This window comes from Idiotropiscis lumnitzeri, chromosome 4 (genome assembly GCF_059441095.1).
Source record: "Idiotropiscis lumnitzeri isolate Australia: NSW breed Sydney's pygmy pipehorse chromosome 4, RoL_Ilum_1.0, whole genome shotgun sequence".
NCBI classification, from domain to species: domain Eukaryota; kingdom Metazoa; phylum Chordata; class Actinopteri; order Syngnathiformes; family Syngnathidae; genus Idiotropiscis; species Idiotropiscis lumnitzeri.
This window is the reverse complement of record NC_142394.1, coordinates 22,767,778-22,795,056: the sequence shown is the minus strand read 5'-3', so window position 1 is coordinate 22,795,056 and position 27,279 is coordinate 22,767,778. Positions and strand designations below refer to the sequence as shown.

The window sequence follows — 27,279 nt, the reverse complement described above, 5'->3', positions numbered from 1 at the left end:
GAAATATCTGTTAAGATATCAAAACTCAGTGGAGTGGAATGAATTAATAATTGCTGTTTCGCTGAGTTGTAATTTTTCATAGCACGGTATCTTCGAGCACAAGCTAGATGGCTGACACTTCCACAAAAATAAGAGAACTTTTACCGTTTATTTTATTATAGTTTTAAAATAGCAATTAATAAAGAAGGAACCCGCTACGTGGAAGGCGATGAGATGGATTGCAGTAATGTGCCGTAATGTATCAGAATACAGCGGCGATTATGACAGGCAACAATCAAGGTGCTCAATTAAGTGTGTAACACTCCGGACGTCAATTACCCGACTGATTGATGAGGCCAAATGATCCGACTCATTTTCTCCACACGGCGTGAAAACGGAAAGGAAATTTTGTTGATGAATGGTTTGAATGTGCAGCCAGAACAGATCGCTTATGTGCATTTTTTTTTTTTCTTGTGTGGGAGACAAATTCCGGGAATAATTTTTTTAAAGAATCAGAGAGAAAATTGCAAAAAGAAATATAGCTAATGTTTTTAAAACGTATTGTGTTAAAGTGCTTAATGTATCAGCTGAGTTGTATTTCTTTTCTTTATTTCCATTGATGGCCGTGATGTTCCTGCGGCCCGCTAACAAAAGCCTAAACAATGTTTGAAGAGCGCCTTGAGAGCAGTTTGGACTAAAGCTTTGGGTTTTTTATTCCGTGCATGTTGTCAATGTGTAGTGGGATAATTGAAGCGATCCTCCACGATGGGATCTATTTATACCGAGCATAATTCCCTCTGTATTCAGGCATTATCATGGTGTCAGTACAAGCACAAAGACACAATAAGGTCAATATAATGAAACTCCGAAACAATATGGTGTTGTTCGACCCAGAAAAAAAGGGAGCCGGCCCAGATTGTTTGTGAGGCTTTTATTGAGCCCTTTGCAAAATGAGCATCATCATCACGTAATAAATATGTCGTTAAAATTCAAATCTTATTTGAGGAAATTAAAGTTTGAGAATTGACTACAAGAAAAATGCTTTTAGACATCAATCAAAAATATTTCTCTTAAAGTCTTTGAAATAAATATGGTATTGTCTTCAAGCAAAATAAAGGTGATTTTAAATATAATGAAAAAAATTGAGTTTTAGCTCTAAGCCTGTTGAGTTTGACAGAAAAAAAGGAATCCAAAGAGTCCAAGTGCACAAACCATTTCGGACAACTTAAAAAGGTTGATTTTTGAAGTTTAATGCCATTTTCAGATGTCGATTTGAAATTTAATGCAGTAGTACAAATAAAGCTTAATTACTGTGTCATTACAATGTAACAACATACAGTACATTTATGGCATCTCTGAAATATAACCCAAGGGGTTTAATAGAGACAAATAAACAATGCAAAATCTTTTCAACCCATTTACACAACTCGTAAAAGTTGATTCCGAATTTTAGTGAATCAATATGAGTAGTAGAGAAAATAAAAATGAAAGATTTTTAAACCATTTAAAATACCTAAATGGGTTAATTTGAATGTCACTGCAGCAATATTCAATTTAAAGCTTAGTTACATATCATATCATTTTAAAAATAACATAAAAAGTAGATATTAAAAAGAAAATAGTCACAATTCATGAATAATTTCCCACTCTCATAAAGGTTGGTTTTCTCTATTATTGCCGCAATACTAAAGAAGTTATTGCAATGTACATTTACCTCAGCAATATATGCTGTTAAATTGAACAGAAGATTAAAACAAATTTGAGAACAAATGTGAAAAAAATTTCTTATCAATGCAAAAGGTGGATTTGGATTTCATAGCAGCAATACTACAATTAAAGCTTAGTTACTATGTTATTACAATTCACTAACACTTATTAAAAATGTAACTAAAATAACAGCCAAAAAGCAACCTTCATAGTGGTCTAAAATGGTTTGTGCAGTGACTCTTATTTCATCCTTAATTTCTATTTTCTGTTCAAGTCAACGGCATCCTTGCCTAAGAAAAAAAATTACACCAGTTTATCCCCCCCCCATTAACAATTTGACAAACAGCCCTTTTATAACAGGCCCATATCATTCTGCTTGACTTTGCCCCTCCGAGGCTGAATTCAGTTATTGATTGCCTGTTCAGTTTCACTTGGAAAAGGTTGATAAAAGGAGGTTTTCACTTTCTCAATTCGATGTGACAGCTCCCTAACAAGAAGAATGGACGGAGCCCATTCACAGGCAAATCAAGCTAATCCAGCGTGCCCCCGCGCTCTCAATGGAGAAGTCACAGTCCTTCCCGGCCCATTCCATCACTTGCCCCCTCCTCCCGCTCCCTCCCGTCTTCACAAGCCTTCAAAGTTCGCCCAACTCCTCCGAGAGACAACATTGCTCTTTGTGCGCGCCTCTCGCTCGCCAACAAACGGGTAAATAGCTCCGTAAACGTGTACGGAGTCAGAGCGGAAACAAAAACCCGGGCGCATAATCAGTTTGCTTTCGCTGTAATCTGCTTTCATTGCGCTTCCAGTTGTTTGTTTTGCACCTGTTGCTTTCGCAGGCCGATTTTCAAGCCATTTTAACCATTGGAAAGGCCGCAAAATGTCAGTGAAATGTACAACAAGTCAACAAAAATACCGTTTAATTTAATATAAAATGATAAAAGTGTCAGATAAAGGCCAGTGCATGTTCACAGTTCGGCATTCACAAAATCTGCAGATTTACCGATTTGGGGGGAATTTATTTTTTTTTTTTTTTTAAACTCCCTTATTTGCTGTTTTCCTCAAAAACACAAAAAACATAAATTGTATGTTGAATGATCAAAGTGTAATATTGTTTTTGCGAAAAATGTTATTACTTTTTTTTTTTTTTGCTTGATGACAACGCACCACTGTATTATTATTATTTGTTATTATGGTGCCGGTGTAACCAGTTGTTGCTAGGCAGAGTTCATGGAGCTCAATCATACCTGTTACCTAATCTGTCACAGACCAATAAAATTTCGGCGGTCACACCCATGAAGTTATTTTTAGCTCCTCTAGACAATGAAATCAATAACTTTAACGTTCAATTCTCAACACTTTACGACTTATTCAACGGTTTGACGTAAATGATATGCTGTATGTTAATTTAGAAAAAATAAATACTGTGAAGATGAAAAAATCCAAATGTCCATTGATGTGATCACTCATAATAAAGCGGCATGAGTCACGCATTTTTGAACTAATCTCATGTCCGTGTAGAAAAACAGGTGCAAAGCCAAAGGTTGTATGAGTGTCCTCATGAGTCACCGTAGACATGCGTGTACGCATTCACACTGACCTTTCATTTTGTTTCAAGGCCACACCAACATTACTCTAATTTCTTTGTGTTAAATTCTAAATAGAAGACATTTTGTTGCGTATTACAATTATGCTAACCCAAAAAGGCGACATCAAGGTCACTTGTAATAAAGTAGTCCTCGACTTGGGAATTGACTTTTTTTCCTAGTTACCTTTTGTCAAACAAGAAATTAAGAATTGTGAGAGTGTGATGTTGATTTCTACATAGATTGGCTTTATTCGGTACACGCAACACAAATCATTCCCTAACTGGCTGTTGTGTTGCAATACATTTGGTTTTGGTTTACAGGATTAATTCACTCACTGCCATTGACGGATATAGAAGTCAAAAAGTACAAATCATTTTACCTGGGATGGCAGTGAATGAGTAAAGGGCTTAGTGGCTATGAACTTTAATTTTTTTTCCTAAGAATATGAATTCCATGTTAAATGTACAAAATTGGATCTCAGGATGTGTGTGGGTTTTTTTTTTTTTTTTTTTTTTAGTAACAGGGTGTTGCTATGGAACAATTGTGTGAAAGCTGAAGACACGTGTTATTTTCCACCTGTTTAATTTTTTTTATCATTTTCCATTGATTTCCATTTTCCAACTTCAATATACTCCAAAAATCCACAAATGCACATTCAAAAAATGTAATAGTTTTCCAATAATTCCAGATGTTTCAGCACCCCCTCCAAAAAAAGAAAAATCCCCATTCATTCCCAATGACTCATTCAACTTGACAGATTTGCATCATTCCCAATTAATTATTCAATTCTGCTTCATAGTTAAAAAAATGCATATAAAGCATCAATTCCACAATTTATTTGATCATTTTCACCAATATCATTCCACGTCTTTCAATATCATCCCATTTCATAGCACATATTTCTCGAGTACATTTGACATCATTAAATGTACCATTCCGATTTTAATATGTGACAATTGTGATATTGTTAATAATTGTCTCAATTATTGTTTGATTCATTGTCGGTTTGGGAGTAGAAGAGACCGGACACTAGGTCAGTTGACTTTGTCTGGGTTAGTCAGTTAAAAAGTATTTCTCTTGACTGGCAAACAATGAACTCACACTCAAACATGCGGCATCACACATCTGAGCCAATGTGGACAATTCCACTTATCCGGCCAAATTGGTTTCATTAGGGAAGTTTTTTTGTTGTTTTTTTTGTCGGCAACATAAACACCCTCTTTTGTGACGTCTTTTTTTTTTCCCACTTAAAGAACTTTACAAGGTGTCGTCCGTCTTGGGTCAGGAGAGCGCAGAGGTCTCATTCACGTCTGACTTTGCGCGTCTTTGTCGTCGCCGTCTTTCAGGTGAAAGAAAAGCGAGGGAGATTAACATGACTTTGCTTTATCCGCCGCATACAGTCCTCCAAACCATAAAACACGTCCCAAAGGCGACTCGGCCCCCGCTCTGAATGCACACTTGTTCCCGCTCTCAATTCAGCTTTCAGCCCCCTGTAAGGAGACAAGGCCCAATCACAATATTGTCAAGGCTCTGTTGGTTTTCTGGTTCAAATCCTTGTTCACGCTGTTTGTTGAGTACTCATCTGCTGTGACAGGCTTCAGGCAAACACTGAGTCCTGAAAGAGGTCTCCCACAACCAGATCTTTCCTGCTGGGCAGTGGCTAAAACGCTCCTTTCTCTCCCCATCAAGTGGAACCCGGCCTATTGAGCCGGGCCCTGGGATCCCTCCATTGAGGTGGGCTACGGGCCAGCGCTTCACCCCTCCTCACCCCGGGCCACCCTCATTCTCCAGGGACACCTGTACCCCTGAAGTCCCATCGTGGGAACCTTCGCCACCTGAGCTCCGTCGGGAGTGAAAGGATGGCAGTCCGACCCGAACTTTAGAACTTTGTTCACTGGCAAGCGCTCACACGGACTGAAGCTGAGGGGATTAAGGTCTCAAACGACGCAAGGTGACCGAGTTTGATGTCGGATATCACTTTTATTCCAGTTCGATACCATTGCGAGTGCTCACCGATACCACGGGCCGATACCGATAGTACATTTCATGTATAAAATTTGAATAACGACAGAGTTCCATAAATACCGTTGAAGCTTGTTTTTGGATCTTTTACTGAACGACAGAACAGAAAATATTACAAAACATACTACTACAGGTGAATACAAGTACTACAAAAAAATCAGGCTATGGATGTCATATTGCAGTCAACGGGAAATTTATACCTTATTAATGCACTCAATAATTACAACATTCGCTTATTCTAAGTGCATGAAAGCAAGTAAATGTGTAAGTAAAAAAATGTGTGAAATCGCATAACGTAGAAAGTTATTATGCCACCTAAATATGATACATTTTGATGGCAACTCACGAATAAAGCAGCGCAACACGTGGATAAAAAAAAAGTTGAGATTGTAACTTGTTACTTTTATACTTAATGGTAAGTACATTTCAGAGTCTGTACTGGTAATTTTTTTAGTAGAGGAGTAGATATTGGCCTGATACCAATACCTGGTATCGGTAATTGCTCATCACTAAGTATTTGTTTAGTGTGACCAAGGAGACAATGAGGACAGATATATATATTTTTTTAATTTATTTTTTTTTTGGGGAAAAGCAAACATCCGTACTTAAATCGAGAGTGTGCACAGGCCTACTTTTGGCACCTCTGCACTTTGTGTCACATTTGGATGGAAAAGCTCCCGAGTCCTCTCCGGGGCTACGCGCTCCCTCTCAATCTCCATGGCACGCTGTGAAAAAATGGCATCAATTAATCAACATTCATGAACCGTTTACTCGAGCTCCCCTTTGTGCACGGCGGCAGGGTCGAATCCAGACAGAGAGCAGGCTGTTCTGCGGCAGCGCAGACTGCGTCACTCCAGGCTTTGTGCGAGAAAGCCATCAACTGGTGTTTCAGGGAAGTCTCCCCCCCCCGACCCTCAGCCCCCCCCAACACACACACACACACCTCCCTCCCCCTCCCTCCCAGCTTCTTCCTCTCGTGCCCTCTCAGTACTCGGGGCAGGAAGCGCTGTCTCTTAGAGGAGGCCATCCATCCATCCATCTATCCTTCCTCTCGCAGTCCAATTGACAGCCATGTATGAAGAAGACATCTGTCCATATTTGAGCACATTTTGCTGCAAATGATCCCACCCCCTCCATCCTTGTCAATGTGCTGACACTTGGCCCGCATAATAACCTGCCAATTCTTTGACACACGCAGAAGAAGCGCCTTTAATTGCCGCCTGCGCTTTCGAGCTCCCCCTCCCCTACAATCGCACAATCAATTACGGCGGAGATGCCTTTCCCCACGTCACGATGTTTGCCCCAATTTAGTGCACTTTTCATGCACTTGTGTGACTGTGGCTCGCCCTTTTCACAGCATGCAAATTTGGCACATTTGGCTTGAAATGGCGCGTAATTGCCCATATTGAAATCTACACCTTTCTACGAGAAGGTTCCTGCCAGTTAGTTCTCATTAACCCTAAGGCGTGGGAAAAAAAATGCAATTGCATCACGCCGCAGCGCAAATGCCATCTGTATCAACTTGTGTTAAAAGCAAGGAAATTGGGGATGAAATGGATGCAGACCCATGGCCCTCCAAAAATAAAAAATGTAAATCGGTGTGTGACGTTTGTTTTCTGACAAAATTGTATTTGGAAACGTATCTGTGTTGTGACACACAAAAGAAATATGACGCTTTAAACTTGGAGGCATTTCCAATACAAAGTTATACTGTCACCAAAATGTTTATTTCGGAAATAATATAAAGCAGTGATTCCATTCGATCAGAACAAATTTGTCCCACTTGCATTTGGGAGATATTTTTGCGAAATTTTGTAAATTCAACTTTTTTGGAGGACGGACTTACAAACAGTTCCAAATAGTAAATTTAGTGTTGGCACAAAAAAAAAAAGAAATCTGAATAAAAAAAGTCAGAAAAAGCCTACTAGAACTTCTGAACTTTATTTTTGGTTAATCCAAGGCACTTAAAATGGTGTCTGAATGTGATTGGTTAATTTGGAACACAGCCACATCTCCAGTTATAAGAGGGTGTGAAGACTTGTGCAACCACGTCTTTATCTTTACTTCCTTCTTTTATATATATATATATATATATATATATATATATATATATATATATATATATATATATATAAATATATATATATATATATATATATATATATATAAAACCAATATTTGAACAGGGGTGTGTAGACTTTTTCCAAGTCTCTCTTTAGAACAGGAGACCACACTTCAATGCAGTCTTCTACAACTGTACGACTATTAACATCAATTCCAAATCATTCTACTCTGCTAAAGGTTCTGTTTGATTATTATTATTATTATTATTATTTTAAGGAAATGTAAAAAAAAATAAAAAATTAAATAAGATTCCGGGGGTGTATCTGCTCTCTCGACCCCAAATATACAAAAAATGTGATATTGCCTTTTTTAATGATCGGAAAAACAGAAGCGTCGATCAGAAGTGACATCTGGTGGCGTTTTGTACTCACAGATATTCTAGAAATGTTTTGAAGCAACTTTTGAAGCAGTGGACTTTCATATTTTTTCAAATGCATAATTGTGTGATTTAAAAAAACACACACGTTGTAGTAAGTGCAGCCCAATTTGTAGGAAGGTCGTGTACGGCTAGCCTATTCCACATTCAAAAAACTGAATCGTGTCAACGTCGACATGCTATCGCCACCAAAGGCTTTTCCCCTCCTTTTCATACCGAAGTGTTCAATGTTACAGTGAAAGAAAGAAAAAAAATAGTCCCTTTCTGAAAGACCCTCCGAGACTGAAGTGGTGGCCTGAGCCCACTCCAGACAATTCCTTACAAGATACTGTTTAAATTCATATCCGTTCGTCCTTTCTTCTAGGGGGACACCTCCACAAACCGCTGACCCACTGATACACAATTAGAAGTGATGCGGCAGTTAAGGCGACAAGCAACTCTGTTTAACAGACTGTCTTTGACCCTCCGCCATTGAATAAATATAATGCCCCCAATGAGAGTAAGACACTAGGCTGGAGTGAAAAGGGAGCCGGGGACGATTTTAAGCTAAGTAGTTAAAGACCTTTATGGAGTATAACGCCATTATCCCTGCTGAATAAAAATAGGATTTAGTGTTTTTTCCACTTAATTTAAATCAAAAGAGTCCCCACCTTACATATTGCACTGGTAATGTAATAGAGAGAGCGCCACAAAAAAGGCTTTGTGGCTCTGACACCTCCTATAGTCGGACCGTGTTGTCCCGCTTGCAAAAGGAGAGAAAGAGATTTTCTTCCCGGCATTGCTATCTACAAACACATTCTAATTGATGCTGCCGCATTCCTCCACTGGGCGCATTCAGTGAATAACGAGCCCTCGGACTGAATGCTCATGAATTGGTCCCCACCAAGCAAAGCAGTAAAGCCTTTCGGGCCCCCTGTCCCTCAGTCTCCCCACACCGCCGTGGCAGCCAGCGAGCAGCACCTCCCTCCCCGAAAGAAAAAAAAAAAACTTCCCCAAAAGCTCTTCTCTTAGCTTTACCGCCCATTAAAGCATGACCATTGTACGGGGGGATGCGGCCCACAAAGGCTGTCAATCTCTCCGGGTGCTCCGAAAAGCTTGGACTCACACAGACTGGAGTGACGGACCAACCCCCCCACCACCCCCTTCACCCCAACGTACCCCTCAAAATCCTCTCCCAGAAAAACTTCTCAGCTAACTATCCCCCCCCCCCCCCCCCAACAACTCTCTCCCTTGCTCGCTCTCTCTCCAGGCCCAGCGCACAAAGCATCAATCTGTCTTCAGCCTCAGCACCCTTGGCCCTTTGTCCCATCTGCAGGTGCCTCTGAAAGCGCCCACGGTCGCCCCGGCCTCCGCGCACGCCACGCCTAGACTGCGGACAGGAACTGCTGACAAAGGCCCAGTGTGGGAATGAGGGATGCGTGCAGGGCGGGAAAGGGGGAGGCGAGGGTTGCGGGTGTGTGTGGGGGTGGGGGTGGGGGGGGTCCTCTAAGACAGATGGCTGGGGAAGTCTCCCAACTCTTCCACAGAGGCTGTCAGTTTAAATTCACAAGTACGACGGAGACACACGAGGGGAGAGCCAGAGAGGGAATGCCCAGCAAATTCGGCAGCCAGCGTGTACTTTAAATCAACAGCCCAAGCCCGGTTTGGTGTTATTGGACAAACTTCGATTCTTTCAATTCTTTTTGTTGTTGATCCAATTCAAAACGTGACTAACAAAAACATGAATTCACTGCGGTCGGGCAAAAACCTCGTACGTCCAAATGGGGGTCAATTTGATGTTTTTCCACAAATCGATACTTGAGCGCTATTTTATAATTTTTGGGCAATTATCGTCAGACTTCATTCTGTCAAACGATTGCGTTTTTGGTGAGCAAAGGCATTCTTGAACCTCCAGATTTGAAGATTATGAGGTAAAATAAGATAGAGCAGATCATCTGACGAGACGCTTGTTGGATATTCTCTCAGTCACTGTAAATATTTAACTTTATTTGCTGAATAAAAAAAATCAAACTCATTCTGGGCCTACGTTCACACTGCAGGGTGTGAAGGGCAATTTGGATTTTCTCTTGAAGCTTACTCGTCCACATCAAAACAAATTCGAACTTCTAAAGTGAATGCAACGCGTCCACGATGCGCACGATTTAGTCAGCTCATCGTTTAATACTTTAAAATTAGACTTTAAAATCACGGCCGTGCAGAAGACGTGAGTATGTTCAACATTAAATTTTTTATGTTTTTTTTTTTTTTATAGTACACAACCACAGGAAGTATATGTACAGCATTAACCACGCCCCCCAAAAATATGTACGTGTTGTTACAGTGCATGCAAAACTGTATGCAGAAAAAAAAAAAAGAAGGTCACTGGGACGGCACAAAGTAAGCCAAGCCCATCATTTTCAATACACAGAAAATGAGAGCGAAAAGTTTCCCTTTGAGGAGGTAATAATGTAATGAAAAGTGAATTAAGCGCTGCAATTGCCAGCTAGTGGGTGGGCGGAAGCATCAAAGAATGCCGTCTGTTTTGAAGGTTGCTCTATTACTCTGTTGTGGCTCAGTGCGTAGACGCTAATGGCACGACTTTGACTCATTGCACACGGCACCGAAATACTTTTAAAGTTGCAGAGTTCATATTATGGCGCATATGTGCCTCAACGGTTGAACAACAACAACAAAAAAAAACAATTTAATGTCGTTTAGAATTAAATAATAAGAATAATATTAAAGAAGTAAAACGCAGGACAGGATCATTTCACTGATATTTATCTCTTGACTTTGTGCATTTTCTAATCATGACGTCATGTCATGATGCACCTCGCCCGACATGTTTCATATTTCACATCCATATTGAGTTTGATGTGATTCCTTAACTTTCCACATCACTGATGGATTTATTTTATGATATCCTTTCCACTCACATTTCTTCGTTGCTCTCACAACTCCTGATTCCTAGCGTTCAACATGAACGCAGGAATGATATTATTAGTCCATTATTGTTTTGGTTATTATTATCCACAAGTGCTCAGCTCCTGTTCCATGGTGTGAATTGGAGTTTGAAATTTGAGTTCATTCTCTTCTCTGTTTTTAATCACCTTGTGTACTAAGGCATCGTGTTGGGGACCAGTGCAAAGTCATAAGAAAATGGTGGAGTGGACGTTTAGTAAATTAGGAAATTCAATTCTCTATTCAATCAAGTGGAACTGGTTGAATAAGGATGCACATTAGGGATTATTTGCCTGACACTAGCAATGGAGGAAGCACATAAATAGATTCATGATGATATTCAAGTGAAAAATGACCGTCCATCCTGCAAAAATAGTGTTGTCCTGAAGAAAAGTGTGAATGCTTGATTGTCAACCTGTGCTTTGTGATTGCCATACATTTTTTTTAATGATTCAATTTTGATTTGTATTGATGATCTCTTATCTGTGTGTTTTCAGCCATCTTGATAAGCAAAACGATTGGTATAAGGCAAGGTATAACAGTACTTAGTATGATATTAATTCAAGGTTTTAAAACCAGCACAAACCAGAACATTTTTGGTGGATTTGATTTTGTGTTTATGTTCTCTCACTATTCATGCAGCAAATATTGGCCCACCACAAAAAATATAGTATTTGAAAAGTAACATATTGTGATCTTAATTGCATTTCCCGAAAAGTTAATTCATTCAATTTATATGGATGTGGTTGGTTTCACCTTTAAACATTGATGAAGCAATGCGTCATTCGTGTTGTTAGACCGCCACCTTGTGGAATGAGACTTGAATTGCAAAAAAAAATAAAATCAAAATTAAATTGCAGCAATCTGTATCACTGCCTTCGGGGTGTTGTTTACGAACGTCTGGACATACGCGGTTTTGAAGTTAAGAATGTCGCTAAATGAATGCGCCGTCACGCGGCACACTCAGTAGTCGCCGCATTTGACATTTGTGTCATATTTTTATGGCCTAGGCGTGGTTGTCAGAAAAATTGTTTCAGTAACTATCAATTAACCATTAAGTAAATCGAGGACGCCCTTTATAAGACGGCAGAGTTTGCATATGTTTGGACAATCTTTAGATAGATAGATAGATAGATAGATAGATAGATAGATAGATAGATAGATAGATAGATAGATAGATAGATAGATAGATAGATAGATAGATAGATAGATAGATAGATAGATAGATAGATAGATAGATAGATAGATAGATAGATAGATAGATAGATAGATAGATAGATAGATAGATAGATAGATAGATAGATAGATAGATAGATAGCATATTATTTAGTAAGATTTTATACATACATGTTGGAAAACTTGTACCTATGCTGTTTTGCACTGGCTTTCTTTATGTTGTATAAATTATTCAAATAAGCAGCTAAAATCCAGCGTTTCTTCCATGCAGCCACTAGGTGGTAGTAGAGCCCTTCATTTAAGACCGCACTGCATCTGTTTGGGTGGACAGTATTTTTATTTGTCATGTTGAGATAGTAGCGATCATGTTTAGTTTGACTATGATGGACTGAATTGTACGTTGACTAAAATAAAGGTAGAGATGAACTTACTTGAATTTGCATTGATTGATTTGAACGACTTGCACACGTGTGATTGTCATGTCTGCTTCATAATTTTTGGGGCTAAATCTAATATTTTAAAATATTTGCACATTAATTGGGTGTGTTTTCAGCCAAAGAATACTAGTTCCCCCCCCCCTTCTTTTTCATTTTCAGTGCATGCTGCCACGACGCTTTTGGGGACAAGCGCGACAGAAATGGATGGCTGGCTGATTTAAACAGCAAGAAAATGGAGATCTCCTTACATGATAGTGCGTTTTTAATCCTGGTGACAAGATAAGTGGTCAGGTCACCCAGTGTCACTTGCAAATTAGTTGGCACATGCAAATTGCTACTAAAGTCAGCTAAGAGGACGAGTTTCATCATGCAAGTGACATTTTTACCTTCAAGATCGACCTCGACATTTAACACCTGCAGTGCAGTATTACTATTCACCTTTGACAATCATGCATTACAATTAAGATTAGAAGAGTAGGACTCCTCTTCTTTACACTCGCTTTTGGACAGGTTTCCTGATACATTTCGCCACAAAATGCCTCGATAGTCTAGAGATTTCATTGTATGCTACAAATTTCAGGACACCATGTGCAAAACAGCAAGTAAGTCTCCGCCATGTTTCACATGTTGTATGATTAGCATGCTTCAATTTTGTATTGCGAGTAATTGAGGCTTACCCCAAAAGATCTGTAATTGCCTGTAGATGCCACATGGTGGCTGCAAATGACTCCAAATCAGTATTAGCCAAGGCTCTGGAAGAGGGGAGAAAGAAATCAGCATCGCTTTTGTTTTTTGTGGAGGTAAAGAAGAGCCTTACCGAGGGAGTCAAACGGAATTCCTGACTTGGGCTATATCCACACTTGTGCAACCACGTGTTCTTTTTCTGTTTATTGTTTTACTTTCCCTCTCAATAATATAATATATTATTTCAATTGGGGGTGCACATGTTTTATATCTGCTCTATCTTTCATTAACATCATTTCATGTTCTGCAGGGGAAATTCTGGTGTTCCGCTTCTCCCCTCAAAAGGGTCGCGGGCGTGCTGGAGCCTATCCCCCCTGACTTCGGGCCTCCCCCTCTCCACATTTACGTCAAACGATTCAGTTCACCTGCTCCCGCCTGAAGAAACCGACAGCTTTTCAGGTAATCAGAAAGTGGAGGCAGAGACGACAAGATGTCCTATAAATCCGGTAGCCAAAAACTTAAAGCAAAGAAGCGTAGGCAGGAGAAAGAAGGCAAGGGTCGACAAAATGTCACCCAGTTCTTTCTTAGGCAAGGTGAGTTGGTTGTTCGTGTGATGGGAAGTTCGGAAGCAACAGCTTGTTGATTCTTGTTCTATAGATGATAATGTTCAAATTTCAATAAATCATAAAAGGCAATCGGCCATTTTATTTTTGGTGTTGTTTGCAGAGATTTTATGTTTCTCCACAGATTATAATTGTATTTAATTTTAATGAAAAGGGTTATTTAGTATTTAAAGTTTTGAATTTTCTGGTAATTTATCTTGAGGATTTTATGTTCAATTATTTATAGAAAAGAGAAGGTTTAGGGATATAGGGTCTCAGTCTTGCAGCAAATAATTTAATCTACATGAATTTCATTATATTTTCAGTGCATATTTTGGTGATTGTGCTACCAAGTAACTGTCATTTCGTTTTCACAAATATGCAAAGAGTCAAAAACATCAACAAAATACTTAGTTTTATGTAAAATGGTATCAAGATTTTAGGCGGGATGTGAGGGGGGGGCACTAAGATTTGTTTTCATGTCAGCGCCCCTGTCTACAATTAACATACATGAAAAGAAACCCAATTATGACATTTTTTTAGGGAACTGCATATTCAGATGTGTGGTTCTTGAATGTAAAACCAGACAGTGACGTCACAAGAACGACGCGTTACGTACGCCCGTGTCGTGATGAACAACAACCACATTCAAACCGACGTCACTCCTCACGTTCAAAACACACGCACTTTGAAGAAGGGAATTACGGAAGCGGCTATTGTAGTCCTCAGGACCACATTACCCAGAGTGCACCGGGACCCAAAGTTGCCGCACCTTCAGTCGGGAGGGGCGAGCTATCCTTTTACTGGAAGAAGACGCTACCGCTCACTTACTCACTCCACTCACTGGGACTTCTTCACCAGGGAGCAAACGCCACCGGCACGCGTCGCCGGTAATCACAAGTTCAACCATTTTAGCGCCAGTTTCCGGTATCACTGTGAGCCAGGCGAAGACGCGAGCCTCCCCGGTTCCTCGCGGCAGCAACAGGGCGCCCAGCCAGCCTGCCAGCCGCCAGTCAACCAGCGAGCGAGATGTCCGCGTCGGCTCCTGCCCGGAGCCTCGAAGGGAAGCAGCGCAACGGGCGAACCGCGACGCGGAGTCTTTTGGGCGGCAGAGGATGCGAATGGTGACGAGGCGGCGTAGTCTACGAGCACAAGGCGAACGGAGAGGATGTAGCGTCGCCGCCGCGGCTTTCCCAACTAACGTCCGTAGAGTAGAAGATAGATAGCCGAAGAGGAGCTAGCTTCACTAACATTTACATGTAAAGTTGCTCGTGGAGGGGCGGGGGGGAATTGTGGAACCGAAGCCGCCGTGGGGGAGTTGTGGGGACTCAAGATGCTACGAAGAAGCCTCAACCGACTGGTACGTATCAGTGTGCGACTGTCTTGACACCTTCACGCCCACGCACGCACGTACGTACACACGCGAGGTTCGCATGACACCCACCGCTGGTTTGGTCCGAAGCTAGCTTTAATAAGTGCGACTTGCGAGCTCGGAATAATTTGTTTGCTCACAGCTGTTGGACTCACTCGGCCGTAATTGAGCCCCGGTGGCGGAGGGTCTGAACTGCTGAAGGCAAGTTCACGCGAGTCAGGAAGTCACGACGCATTGCAAGTTGCTTGGCTTCCCCCTTTCTTTCCTTAAGGTCACACATGCACACGCGCACGCACGCAGGGATTCCTTCAGCTGTTTCGCCAACATTTATTAAAGTTATCAAATAGTTGGTGCAGTGTAGATATGATTCACAAATATAGAACGGCGTGACTCCGAGCCCAAAAAGCTTCAGATTTGACTCGTCAAAGCGTTGTCGCTCGTCGACATTGACAACATTCCAAAATTAACATTTCAGGCTTTTTTTTCTTTCTCTAAAAGAGGTGTGTAATTTGGCAAGGCAGCTTTATTTCGAACCCAAGGTTGATAAATGTGTTTCACATAATTTAAAAAAACGGGGCTTTTTAAGAACATTTGCGAACTAAAGAGTTTGAGTAAAGGAATAATATGTACCTTATTAAAAATACTAAAAGAACATACAGTGCAAGTAAAACATTTTGGAAAACTTACATATGCTTTAAAAGACACTAATCATTGGTGTGGATTAAAAAAAAACATTCTTCAAAGGGCTGTCTTCACTTTGTAGTTTGCAATGATGCATAACTGCTTTTTTCTCATACTTTTTAAAGTTAAAATATTGGAACACAGTATAAAGTAGTAAAATTAAGCTGTGGATGAAAGCATTAAGAAAACGAAGATACTTGAGAATTAAATGTGGTCTTTTCTTTTTCATTGCATTTCAGAGTAATTGTATCAGGACTCGGAAGATACTTAAAATCAAGCGACTCTGACTTTGGTGACAAAAAAAGTGATTGGACATATCTATACAGTTTAGTATAGTAGGGATTCCTTCAGTTATACACCCACAATGTAATAATAACTAAGAAACTATATCTGCTGTATATGCATCTCTCGTCATGTGTTAATTTAACGATGTTTCCAGTGGTATCCCACTGCATTGTTTGTAGTTCCGTTTCTAATTTGTGTCATTGCACAAATAATACATTACAAGCAGCTCTTAGTACTGCAGTGCATGTGTACACCACTGCAAACCGCAACCACAGTCAGCATATTGTTGAATTAATACCTCTCTGACAATCTTATTACGCTTTTGTAGCCTACCTTTGAAGTCTTGAGAAGACTGATTTCGTCTTGGCTGTCTCACAATGAAAGATGTGATTATATAATAAGCCAAATGCCAATCGGGAGCAGTATTAATCAGCCGAGTCAGTTGCAAGCAGAAATGTAGTCACACTGTCCATTGTTCTTTCAGCAGAAATGGACACTTAAACTTTGCAAAAATATATTTGGGCTGTTCTACAGGCAAAACGCTTGATGGCACCTAGTCTGCTTCTCATCAGGTAACATTAAGATATGATGACTAACTTTTTTGCTTAGTGACAGATGCAGCACTGCTAAATACTGGCTAGTAATGTAACTTCAAGCGACGAGCCCCTAGAGGTTGTACAATTTTCAATTTGATTAAAACCTTCACGAATACATGCCCAATAGGTGCATAAAACTTCAGAAGTGTAGTTTCTGTCACTTGACATGTCACATGCAAGTCGTTAAAGGCAAGTGCAAGTATAGTGTTTTATTTTTTTATTTTTTTGTTTTGTTTTTTAGCTTGACATTTGCCAGCCAATTTGGAGCGTTTTGACTTATCTTTCAAGAAAGATCATCATAATATTTTGTTCATGCGGCAATATGAATGAAAAACCGTAGACGCTCTTCTTTCACCACTAACAAGGTTTATTTCCAGACTTTTCTGTTATTTGGTAATCAGTAGTAGAACACGCATGGATCTCATTCAAAACACCAGTTTCTGAACAGAAATGGGAGAAAATGACTTAATGCTTTTTTTCCCCCTATGAATAATCAACAACAGACGGCAAGACTGAGGAAGGGCTTTTATTGGCAACGTAATTCATTTACAGATCTACACCTAAGAAACGTGCCATGAGCGACTCCAATTAAATGTCTGTGACTTTTTACATGGCCTGTCACTCTTTGAACTGCATCATTCTGCTACCTACCGTGACACATCCCGTGTTTATATCATACTTGTACAAACTTCTATTCAAGTGTGAGGTGCCTAAACTTGTCCAACTTACATGTTGGCACTTTTCCGCCTCATAACAGATGCAACAACCTGAGAATCACCGCCTAATCTTTCTGATCTCAAATCCAAAGCAATGCAATGCTGGCCTCTTTAGGGATCTGTTTAATAATTACAGTGGTTTACAAACGTGAATTTTTAGACAAGCTGGCTGAGACTTGCTTCCACGCTTCTCCTTTGATAAAAGTACGAACATAGACATCTGCGGTAACAGTCAACAAGGGTTACATTATTTTTCCTTTGTGTGCATGAGGGCTGTGGAGCATCCAGGACAATGACTTGACTTTGGTAGCAAAGTTAAAAGGTTGCGTTTTTTTTCTTCCTTTTTTTGGTCTGGATGTCAACAGTATATTTGCTTGACTATTGAGAATGTTAAAACATGTCTTAAAACTTCTGTAGCGTTGAATGAGGGAACTCTAACCTTGAACCTGCAATGAATGATTTCAGATTTTTTTCCCCCTCAAATCTGAAAGTCTTGAAGTGGAACTAGTATTTTGGAATGGAGCGTGCGCAACATGAAAGCTTCTGTTGTATCCAACAGCACATTAAATGCTTTTGTGACCTATCGACCCTTAAACACTTTATCCGAGTTTCTCTACCGCTTAAGACTTAAGTGCTTTACTCAAACACATTGCACCTGTTGAAAAAGTCCCGACTCTCGCTTCCTGTCTGTTAACGCTTGTTTGCAGTGTTGCGGCACGTGAACAACGAGCAACTTAATCTCATCTGTCATAACGCAGTGAACGCGCCATCGACCAGCGAACTCTGCAGTGGGCGGCTTGTCAAATTTTTGCGTTTTATATATTTTCTAGTATGACCACTGCTTTGGTTTCCCTTCCCTGCCTGTGATGAGAGTGCTGATTGTGAGCTAAGATGCCTCTTTATCATCCCTTCCTGCACCAGTAACCTGTTGACACCAGCGTGCCGAATGGTGCGGCGTCTGCGGGCGAGGATAGGCGATATCATAATGATGGTGCGCGTGACCCTGCGCCTGGCCTCTCTCGAGTCTTGCCAGGTCAGCTGAAAGCGCTCCTCGCAGGAAAGGATTGCCGCTGTACTTTCCCCTCGCCGTGAGCTGTAAATAATATTTTGCGCAGAGACCTCAGACATGGATGCACACAGCGCTGTTATCTCGGTCTCCTAAATCACAGCACCCTGTGCTTACCCACGGGAAGGAGAAAGGGTGAGCGGGGTGGGGAGTACGTAAGTGCTTCAACCAAACGCATCAGAGGAGACACGCTGTGTGTCTTCACTTGACTCTCACTCCGTGTGTGTTTTTGAGAAACGTTAAGGATGGTGTTGAGATTTTTTTTTTTTTTTCCGCTTCGCCAGGCAGTCGATGGGGGTGAGGGTGGGGGGTGGCTCCAGAGGTTGTAGTGCTCTGACAGGAATGCAAAATCCCACAGTCGCCTTTGATGTTGGTTCAAGGCCTTGAAGGCAGCACTGTGTTCTCCGAGAGGTGGAGGCTGGCGGAAAGGCGATAGTAGCTCATTGCAGGAAACCGTAGCGATTGCACGGGCAACACGCGAGAGCGCCGCACCACTGTGGAGCATCCAAGGTCAAACGCAATCCGGTTCGGGGTGTTTTTGTATAAAAAGTGAATCCTTTCGGGTTTGTGAAAGTTTCAGGAAGGATCAGCATTTGCATACATTTCCTTGATCGAATGTTTTTTTTTATTTTAATATTTTAAAGAGACAGAAATAAATCCGCTCAAATTCCTGTATCTGATGTCATGTTCCTCTTTAGACCAAGAACTAGTTGAATGAGCACCACTATTGTTCTGTAATTCTTAACAAATGTGAAACTAAATTACTTAAACTGCAACAGGAGGAAAGCGTGCATAAAAGCCAGAATGCCCAAAGTTTGGGATCATTCCACACTTATTAAAAAAAAAAAAAAAAGAAGCCGATTTGCAAAGCAAAAATTGGCTTACACTCTGTTTGTCGACAGAAAGTAAGAAACATGAGATAATTTAGTGTAGCCTACCACCGCTAATTTGAACATTATGTAATCCCTTCACAGGTGGTTGAGGATAGAGAGCATCCGTTGAATCTCTTTATTGAACCAACGCTTGCAGAATAAACATGTAATTAGGGCATTCATACACTTAACTAAAGCGTCGCAGCTAATGTGCTAGCACTCGAGTCGCAGACTGGCTAACGGTTAGCTGGTTAATAGCCAGCTGCTAACCTGAGCTCACAATGGCTGACTCAGACGTCACTCGCCAGGACGGTCCCTGCCTTTTAAAGCCAAACGCATTCAAAGTCATAAATACTTGCTTGGAGAACGAGAGGCTGGCAACCTCCAAGTGGACAACAATAATATCTGCACCTCAAAAGATTATCGTGTTTTTTTTAATCGTTGCTTAATAATGCAAAAATATTCATTTAATGGTTAGCTCGTCAATATCGAGCTTTCCCAAACGCTTGTGTCACTCATACCCCGAATTCCTTTCAGTGCTTCTGAGTGGAATGCTTGGAAAAGCATCCTGCGTGAACACATCAGACGGGTTCACACCAGTTGGCGACAATAATTTAATGCACGGCAAACACCTCGCGCGTGAAATGCAATAAAATCAGTTTATCAAAAGTGTCACATAATTTCACATATCGCACCTCCTCGTTTGTCAGCAAGCAGAGGAAGCCGCTGCACTTAGTCTTCGTTTATTCTTGTCATTTTTCACTATGTCGCCGTGAAGTGTGATATTAAACTGACTTCCATGCAGGGAACACAAGATCCTCCGCCCGATAAAACCCTGTACCGTTTTCGGATCAGTGTGGTTGATAGTTTGAGCTACGATTGCTCCAGAATGCCCCACATTGAATTCACTGGAGATGTTCGACATCTACACTAAAAGTTGTAGAGGCAAACTCATCAAAATTATTGTGAATGGAAAATGTTGACGTGCACTCAGCCCTTATGCAAAAACACATTTGCATGGCAAAGTAATTTTGTCCTCTATCACCCGAGGGACCAATTGGGTAAAAGCTATTTGCACCATGAGACTGGTTTCCCTCCATAGAAACAAACAGAAATGAATGCGGAATGCAATTGTTATTTTTTTGGAAGCCTTGTGCTTGTCTTAAACGTGCCTTTCCCATCTAGGGGTAATAGGCGACAATGACACCCCAAGTGTATTGTTTACGTACAATCAAGTCCAATCCATGATTTAGTTTTGGTTGCAGTCATTGCACCAAATCCCTTCACACGGATGGGATGTTGGAAATGGAAGCAAAGTATCTCGTAACTGATTTATTTACAGAGCAAGCACCAAGCTAGTCTCTTTGATCACTTTCAAGTCCATCATCCCTTTGAACCGAGTCCCCTCCCTTCAAGGTGCAGGATCTGGGTGAACATCTCTCATTTGTGGGTCACCACAGTCCCTCGATTTTAAGCCGCAACACTGGCTGAGAGAAGCCCCTTGAAGACGTTTTATTTTTTTTCACTTGTTTTCTTGTTGCTTGTGGGCTTACTTCTTACCAGATCATGTGACTAAAGCGTTGGCATGTACCGTCAGGCTTGAACTGACGGGTGAACGCATTACTAAAATCAACAGGTTGGTCTTTTGATGTCGCAAACTTGACACAGCTGGGGGTGTGCTTATAAAACAGTCCCTCTTTCTGTAATTGAATCAAATACAACGATGAATTTTTTGACAATCGATTAATCGTTTCGAGACCTTAAATTGTATGAACGCTCAGAATTTCAGCCCATCAACGGTAAATATTATCTGATTTCTTTATTCTTCCAAGTACGCAGACTGATTGTGTTGAATCAAAATATGACATTTACTTCTACTTTGGAAAAGAACATTTTTCTCTAATTTCTGACTTGGTACTGACCAAAACAGTAACTGAATCATCAACAATCTCGTCTAAAGAATTTAGTTTTTTTTTTTTTTTAAAGAAAAAAGGGATGGAAATCAAAATCTGAAAATTTGATTCACCGATTAATCGACAAATTAATCAAATATTGAAATAATTATTTAAGAATTAGTTTCAGCCCCAATTTATAGACCACAACATGTTACATACGGTAATGAATAGCGAACTCTTCAGTTGTGTGAATTGATGTTAAGAGAATACACACATTTTCCAGGTCTGGCGTGCAGGGCACAGGCAGCTGCGCCTGATATTTCAAATAAGACTTCGTAAAATATTTAGAATTGAATAAACCTACTTGGTTAAAAGCGCTTTTTTCCCCCCTCTTTCTCTCAAATCTGCTAGTCATGCCTTTCAGAAACGCGACGTGAATACTTGGACAGTAGTCCTTGAACAGACAGAGTTGTGTCTCTTTGGTGAGCAGTTAAATTCTGAGTGTGTCTGAAGGCCACTCACGCGCACGCACAGCGCGAGGCAGGACTGTGTGATTTATTAGTCCCGTTTTGATTAGGAGCGACAAATGCATATTGATTGTCGCTGCTCAGTTTAGCCGCCGTTAGTCTCGCACCGCAAGCCAGACGGCTGGTCGACCTGCAAAGATCGCTCGTTTGTTTCCCTTCCTTCCTCTCACTGTGCGGTCACTCATCGACTACTCAGCTACGATGAACGACTGCGAAAATTAAAAAAAAAAAGAGGAAAATGTAATGGCAGCACAGGCAGTATCTGTTGAAATATCGTGAGGAGCAGCCTTGGCTCAACACAGAACCTTGAGTGAAACCAGTGGGCGGATCTTTATCTTACTTGATGGACAGGCTCAAAAGAGGACCGTCGTGTTTTTTTTTTCTGTTTTTTTCTCTCTGCTGCTCATCCATTTCTGTTCAAAAGCGAGGTTGAATTCTCAGTTTGTACATCTGAATAATTCAGCTTTCTTCATTTATTTTGAATTATCTTGCACATGCCTGACCCGCCTCGCCTCGCCAGGCTTGTGGCACTCCAAATGCATCCTCACCATCCATATATGCATAAAGGCCCCTCCAGAGATGTTCTGAGTGACGTGAGTAAAGAGACTCGTGAATAAGTGCTTGACGTTTTTGTCCTCCCCAACGTTTCCTTTTTTTTTTTTTTTTTTAAATCTTTTTTATTTGTCACCTGAAATGATCGGCTGCCCGGTGAGAGGAGGCGGAACACAAACGTCTGTATGAGGACTTAACAAATGCGTGGGAGGCACAAGAGCATGCCCCCTTCTACATAAAAAAAAATAAAAAAACACGGATAGTCAACACACCCGTTGGGCAACAGCCGACAATGATTATCTCCATTTGTAAACGCGCAACCAGGCAGGCAGTGTTTTTCAGTCAAGCAATGTGCCATTTTAAGGTTCTCACAATTTCTTTGACTAGAGAACTAGCTTTTTCATTCGTGTCTATGCGGATTTATAGACGAACAATGACAGAATGTAGAGCTGGCCACATTATTAATAAAAGTGATGTAATGAATATTGTGCAAGATGGCCTCTATTGTTTTTTTTAATACTACAAACTGCCTTTTGTTCAAGGATTCATGCTGGAATCCATACATAGAAGACAAAAGTAGCCGTCTTAAGAACCTTCATCTTAAGTCGCTGAATATGGCGATTTGTCACATACAGAAATAGTCCAGAGCGCAGGCACTCGGCTAGAAAAACCATACTCCATTTATGGCCACACTACTTTAAATTCTCTTTAATTATAGATTAAAGTGTGACTAGACTGCAGCTTGAAGTCCCCTTACTTTTTTTGAGCAAACTGGATATTTTTCTCCACAAGAACCCAGAACATTTTTCCGCTTTTTTCAGTTCTTTTAATTCCCGGAAGCGTGGCAGATAGCGAAAGTGACAGACCAGGCCTCAAGCCCATGGAAATGGACACTTTAAAATAAACTAGTTAAAAGATAACTCACCCAACTTTCCAGTTGAAGACTCAACTAAATGTTCGAGTCAGCGATTTAGTCTGTGTTTCTATTTCAGGAACAGCGTGCCTTCCGTTAGAGAAAGTAAACACAGGCCTGTTTCAGCACACCATACTTTTCTTGTGGGGAAAAAATTATGCACATTTTTTAATTATTTTATGCTTTGCAATAACTTTAGAAAGTATTTACTGGTAGTTGCTGAAGGCAAGAGGCACGGTATACCCTTAACTCGTTGTCAGTGCCACCCAATCACAGGGCACAAATATAGACGGGCAACCATTTAGACTGAAAACTGTTTCAGAATGCCGGTCAGATTTGAAACTAATTTTCCCTTCTAATATTATGCAAATTGTCGTCATCGATGATGGCTTCATAAACAAACAAACAAAAAAAGCAAGCTTCGTTTTTAGTTTAATTAAAATTCTTAAGGCTTTTGATGACTTCTGGTTCAGGATTCCTGAATTCACTTATGGATTTTTTTTTTTGCTTAGCACCTACTTACTGTTATTTTCAAAAAGACTCCTGATTTTTCTGTAACCTGGCAAACAATACCTTTTTTTTTTTGTGGCTAAATACTATCTAGATTAGCGATATAGTTGAAGTCTGTCACAATATACAGATTTCATGCCATTCAATAATTTAAAAATATATATATTTTTTTTACTTTTCAAAATAAGGACCTGGAGCAGAAAGGTGTAATTTTATTTTAAAATATAATAACCATAATTAAGAGGTTAAAAACACTATGAAAACATGAACTGGTCAATTTAAAGGTTTGTTTTGGTTTTATATTTGGTCAATGTAAGGTTTTAATCTTTTATATCTAATCAGTTTTTTTTTTATTGAAGCTTCCTGATTTATTTATTTTGAATCTATTATTGAGTTCAGATTCTGTTGCTTATATCGTTGCTGTCGAGCGGAATCTTCGTACTGTCAAAATGACAAATTTTCAGCAAATCAAAAAAAAAAAAAAATCGCCATCTTGCTTGAGTTCTCCGTGACATTGCTTTGGTCAAATTGTATTATAACGCATATTTCTATCATATGCCATTGCAAATGCAGATCAACAATAGTACAAATGGAGACAGCGGCAGCCGTTCACTTCAAAGTCCACAGTCATTGTCGAGCCACCACCCTGTAAAAAGCCTTGTAATGCATCACAAAAGCAAATGCCTCTACCGCGTCATCTTCACAAACTCATTCCTGAGCGATGCAATAAATAAAACAATGAGCCAACTAACCCCCTGGTCGGTACGGCACGATCCCTAAACCTCGTAAATAGCGACGCTCCACCCTGAGAGAAATGCACTTCATTGTCTTGCTTACTGTTGTGTTGCCACAAACGGCGGTTATATTTCCACAATTTCTTTCTCACACAAGTGAGTTGCTCAAGTAGCTTTAACGCAACGCTTCAACTTTCTTGAGGCTTCCAAGAAGAATTTGCAGAAGCAGCTCCCAACGCGAGGTCTCGTTCCCCCCCCCCCCCCCCACCCCCCAATCATCGAGGGACTCGGCGCGATGTAGGCCAGTACCAGCCTGTGGTACAGAACACTCAGTGTCTTGTCCAACTGCGGGGATTCTTACAGAACAATGAGCCTTCGCACGTCGAGGATCAGGCCTCGGTTGAAACGTTGTCACTGCGGTCAAACAGCAGAGTAGTCTCTGATATGGGCTCATCATACTCTGTCATTGGCTAAGTGTGGCGGGATCCAAGACGGAGGTAAATCCTTTCTCACTGCCGGCTAGTGGCATTGGCATTCTATCAAATTCTTGATTAATATTAATGTGGATTATTTAAACGGGAGAGTGTGTTCATTAAATTGCACTTACTTTATAGTCCCCTGGCATTGATCCGTTCAACTGTCAAATTACTTTTTAATGCCCAGACAAGTACATTTGAAGAGAATTAAAAAAAATCTGAACACACACACCAATGTAGGTTTTTTATTTCTTTTGTGATTACTTTCAAGTCTCGTATAAATTGAAAGTATTAAATAACTATACAAGGGATCTTTGTGCTGAAATGAGACAAATTAGCCCATGTTAAGAATGTCTTTGTTACGCAGGAAAGACAAAGCGGTGAATAACTGCTGTGACAAAGACTTAAAATTCGGTTTGATGTCTTTGAGCTATAATAACTTAAGAAAACGAGGATGTAACGCGGCAGTTCGCCTTCGACCGCCAAAATAGCACGCATTTGGTTGTGTAAATTGCCTGCCGCAATCACAAGACAAGACAACCACATCTACTCAGGATAAGAAATGACACCAATGTCCCTGGTAATGCGTTTGTACCCTTGACGCCTCACTTTTTGTATCTTGTGCACCCCGGGAATTGGACTGCAATTGCCGTGGCATGTCATAATTATCCCCATGGGGTACATTAGTGTCGACCGTAGCCTTTAAAGGGCAGAAATGGACTCGTGTGAAACAGTACATTGTGCCCAGTGCTTGCTAGCAACATTTGTTAAAAAAAAAGTGGAGTTCAAGTGTTTTGGGTTTGTTTGTTGCTACCAACATTGTTAAAAGATAACACTTGTTTAACGGGTTGCTCTCATAGATGTTGCACTCGAGGGCCACTTAACTATGGTTTCTGACAAGTCTCAACGGATTTCTTTTTCTTTAGAAGGAGAAAAGGAAAGTGATGACAGGTACTAGAGTGAATGGCTGCTGAGGTGGAGCAACTAGCATGTAATTTTAAAAACGGTGTAAACAATGTGAGAGCATAGCTAGGAGGAATTGACAATTGTCAATCGTGTGGGAGTGAAGGAAGTAATCCAAGTCCCATCTTGATTAAAAATGAGAACCTTTGTTTCATTTCCTCATTTCCGTGCTTAACCCATCGAAAATAAAGGTTTGATTTCAGAAACTAGCAAGTACAAAATGCTTTTTTCTTTGCGTCGAATAAGTCCTCAAACTGCGCTCGTGATTTCTCAACGAACTGCTTGCTTACACGCTTTGATTGGATTATTATAGAAAGTGAGCAGAAAATATAAAGGGGAAGTTAACCCAAAATTTAGATTTACAAGAATATGTTCTTTGCAACCCCACCAGTCGAAACATGGCATTCTTATATTTGGTTTTACGGATTTAGTCATGTCTGGGGGCAGCCATTTTGTCACTTCCGTCAACTGAAAATGACGTCACAGTTGCTCAGGGCTCAGATCACGACCAATCATGGCTCCGCTTCAGAAAACAGGTGAGCCCTGATTGGTCGTTACCTGAGCCCTGAGCAAGTGACAAAATGGCCGCCCCGGGAGATGGCTAAAAACGGGTGGATTTTACTGCTTAACTCCTAATCCACAAACGCAATATTAATCAGAATGCCATGGACTAACGATGGTACATAGAACGTTTTATTGCAAATATTTCTTTGGGGGGGTTGACTTTAAGCCGACTTTTTGCATAAGTCATTCATTTAAAATAAGAAAGAAAAACCTGCAAACCGGAAATAAACAAATTTGACTCAACTCAGAAAAGCATTTAAACTTTTCGGATGTTGATTTAATTTTCAAGTACTGTATGCTATTGACAGTTATTGCCACAAAAAATGTCAACAGCTGTTTGGGACAAAATGAATGTCCTCAATAATCCTGGAATCAAAATGGATTTAATAATCCCAGTCCACGAAAATAATCAAAGAATTTTAGTCCCCGTGGTTTATTATGCAAATTTGATTCATTTGGATCCAACGTATGTTCCAACTAAATTCATTAACCATGCCGCTTGTTTATGTGCCAAGTACAAGGTCGTAATGCGGCTACATGGTGTTTGCAGCATATCATATGTTCCGTCCATCTTGTTCAAAGTGCTGTCCGGAATGCACGTGCAGGTCATAAAGAAGCCCAAGCTTAGTACCCTCAGACCTCTCACACCCCATTAAATTTGTTGAAGCGCATATCACGAGTGGATTTTTTTTTTGGGCCTCCCGCATTGCCGCCTGAAAGCTTCACAAAAGCACATTTAGTTTGTTCGTGTCACGATACTTTATGCATGGCCACTTTTCCACGCTTAACACAAAATTACACTCATTGTCTCGAATGTTGCGAGCTTGCTTGCTCACGCTTTAGTCGAACAACTGCAGCCGTTATGAGTGACAACACCCTTTCTTTCTTTCTCTTCCAAGCCTCGACATGTCCACAAACTGGAAT

The 27,279-nt window shown here is 40.5% G+C and overlaps 1 protein-coding gene across 6 annotated transcripts in view; it reads left to right on the top strand.

Moving 5' to 3' along the window:
- The first annotated feature begins 14,414 nt into the window (after nt 1-14,414).
- atp11c (ATPase phospholipid transporting 11C (ATP11C blood group)) overlaps nt 14,415-27,279 on the top strand; it is a 45,123-nt gene continuing 32,258 nt past the window's right edge. For all 6 annotated transcript variants that reach the window (XM_088293208.1, XM_088293207.1, XM_088293204.1 and 3 more), the window contains exon 1: nt 14,415-14,993. In XM_088293208.1, the coding sequence (XP_088149334.1) occupies nt 14,967-14,993 (27 nt within the window). In that variant the 5' untranslated portion in view covers nt 14,415-14,966. The remainder of the gene's footprint in view (nt 14,994-27,279) is intronic.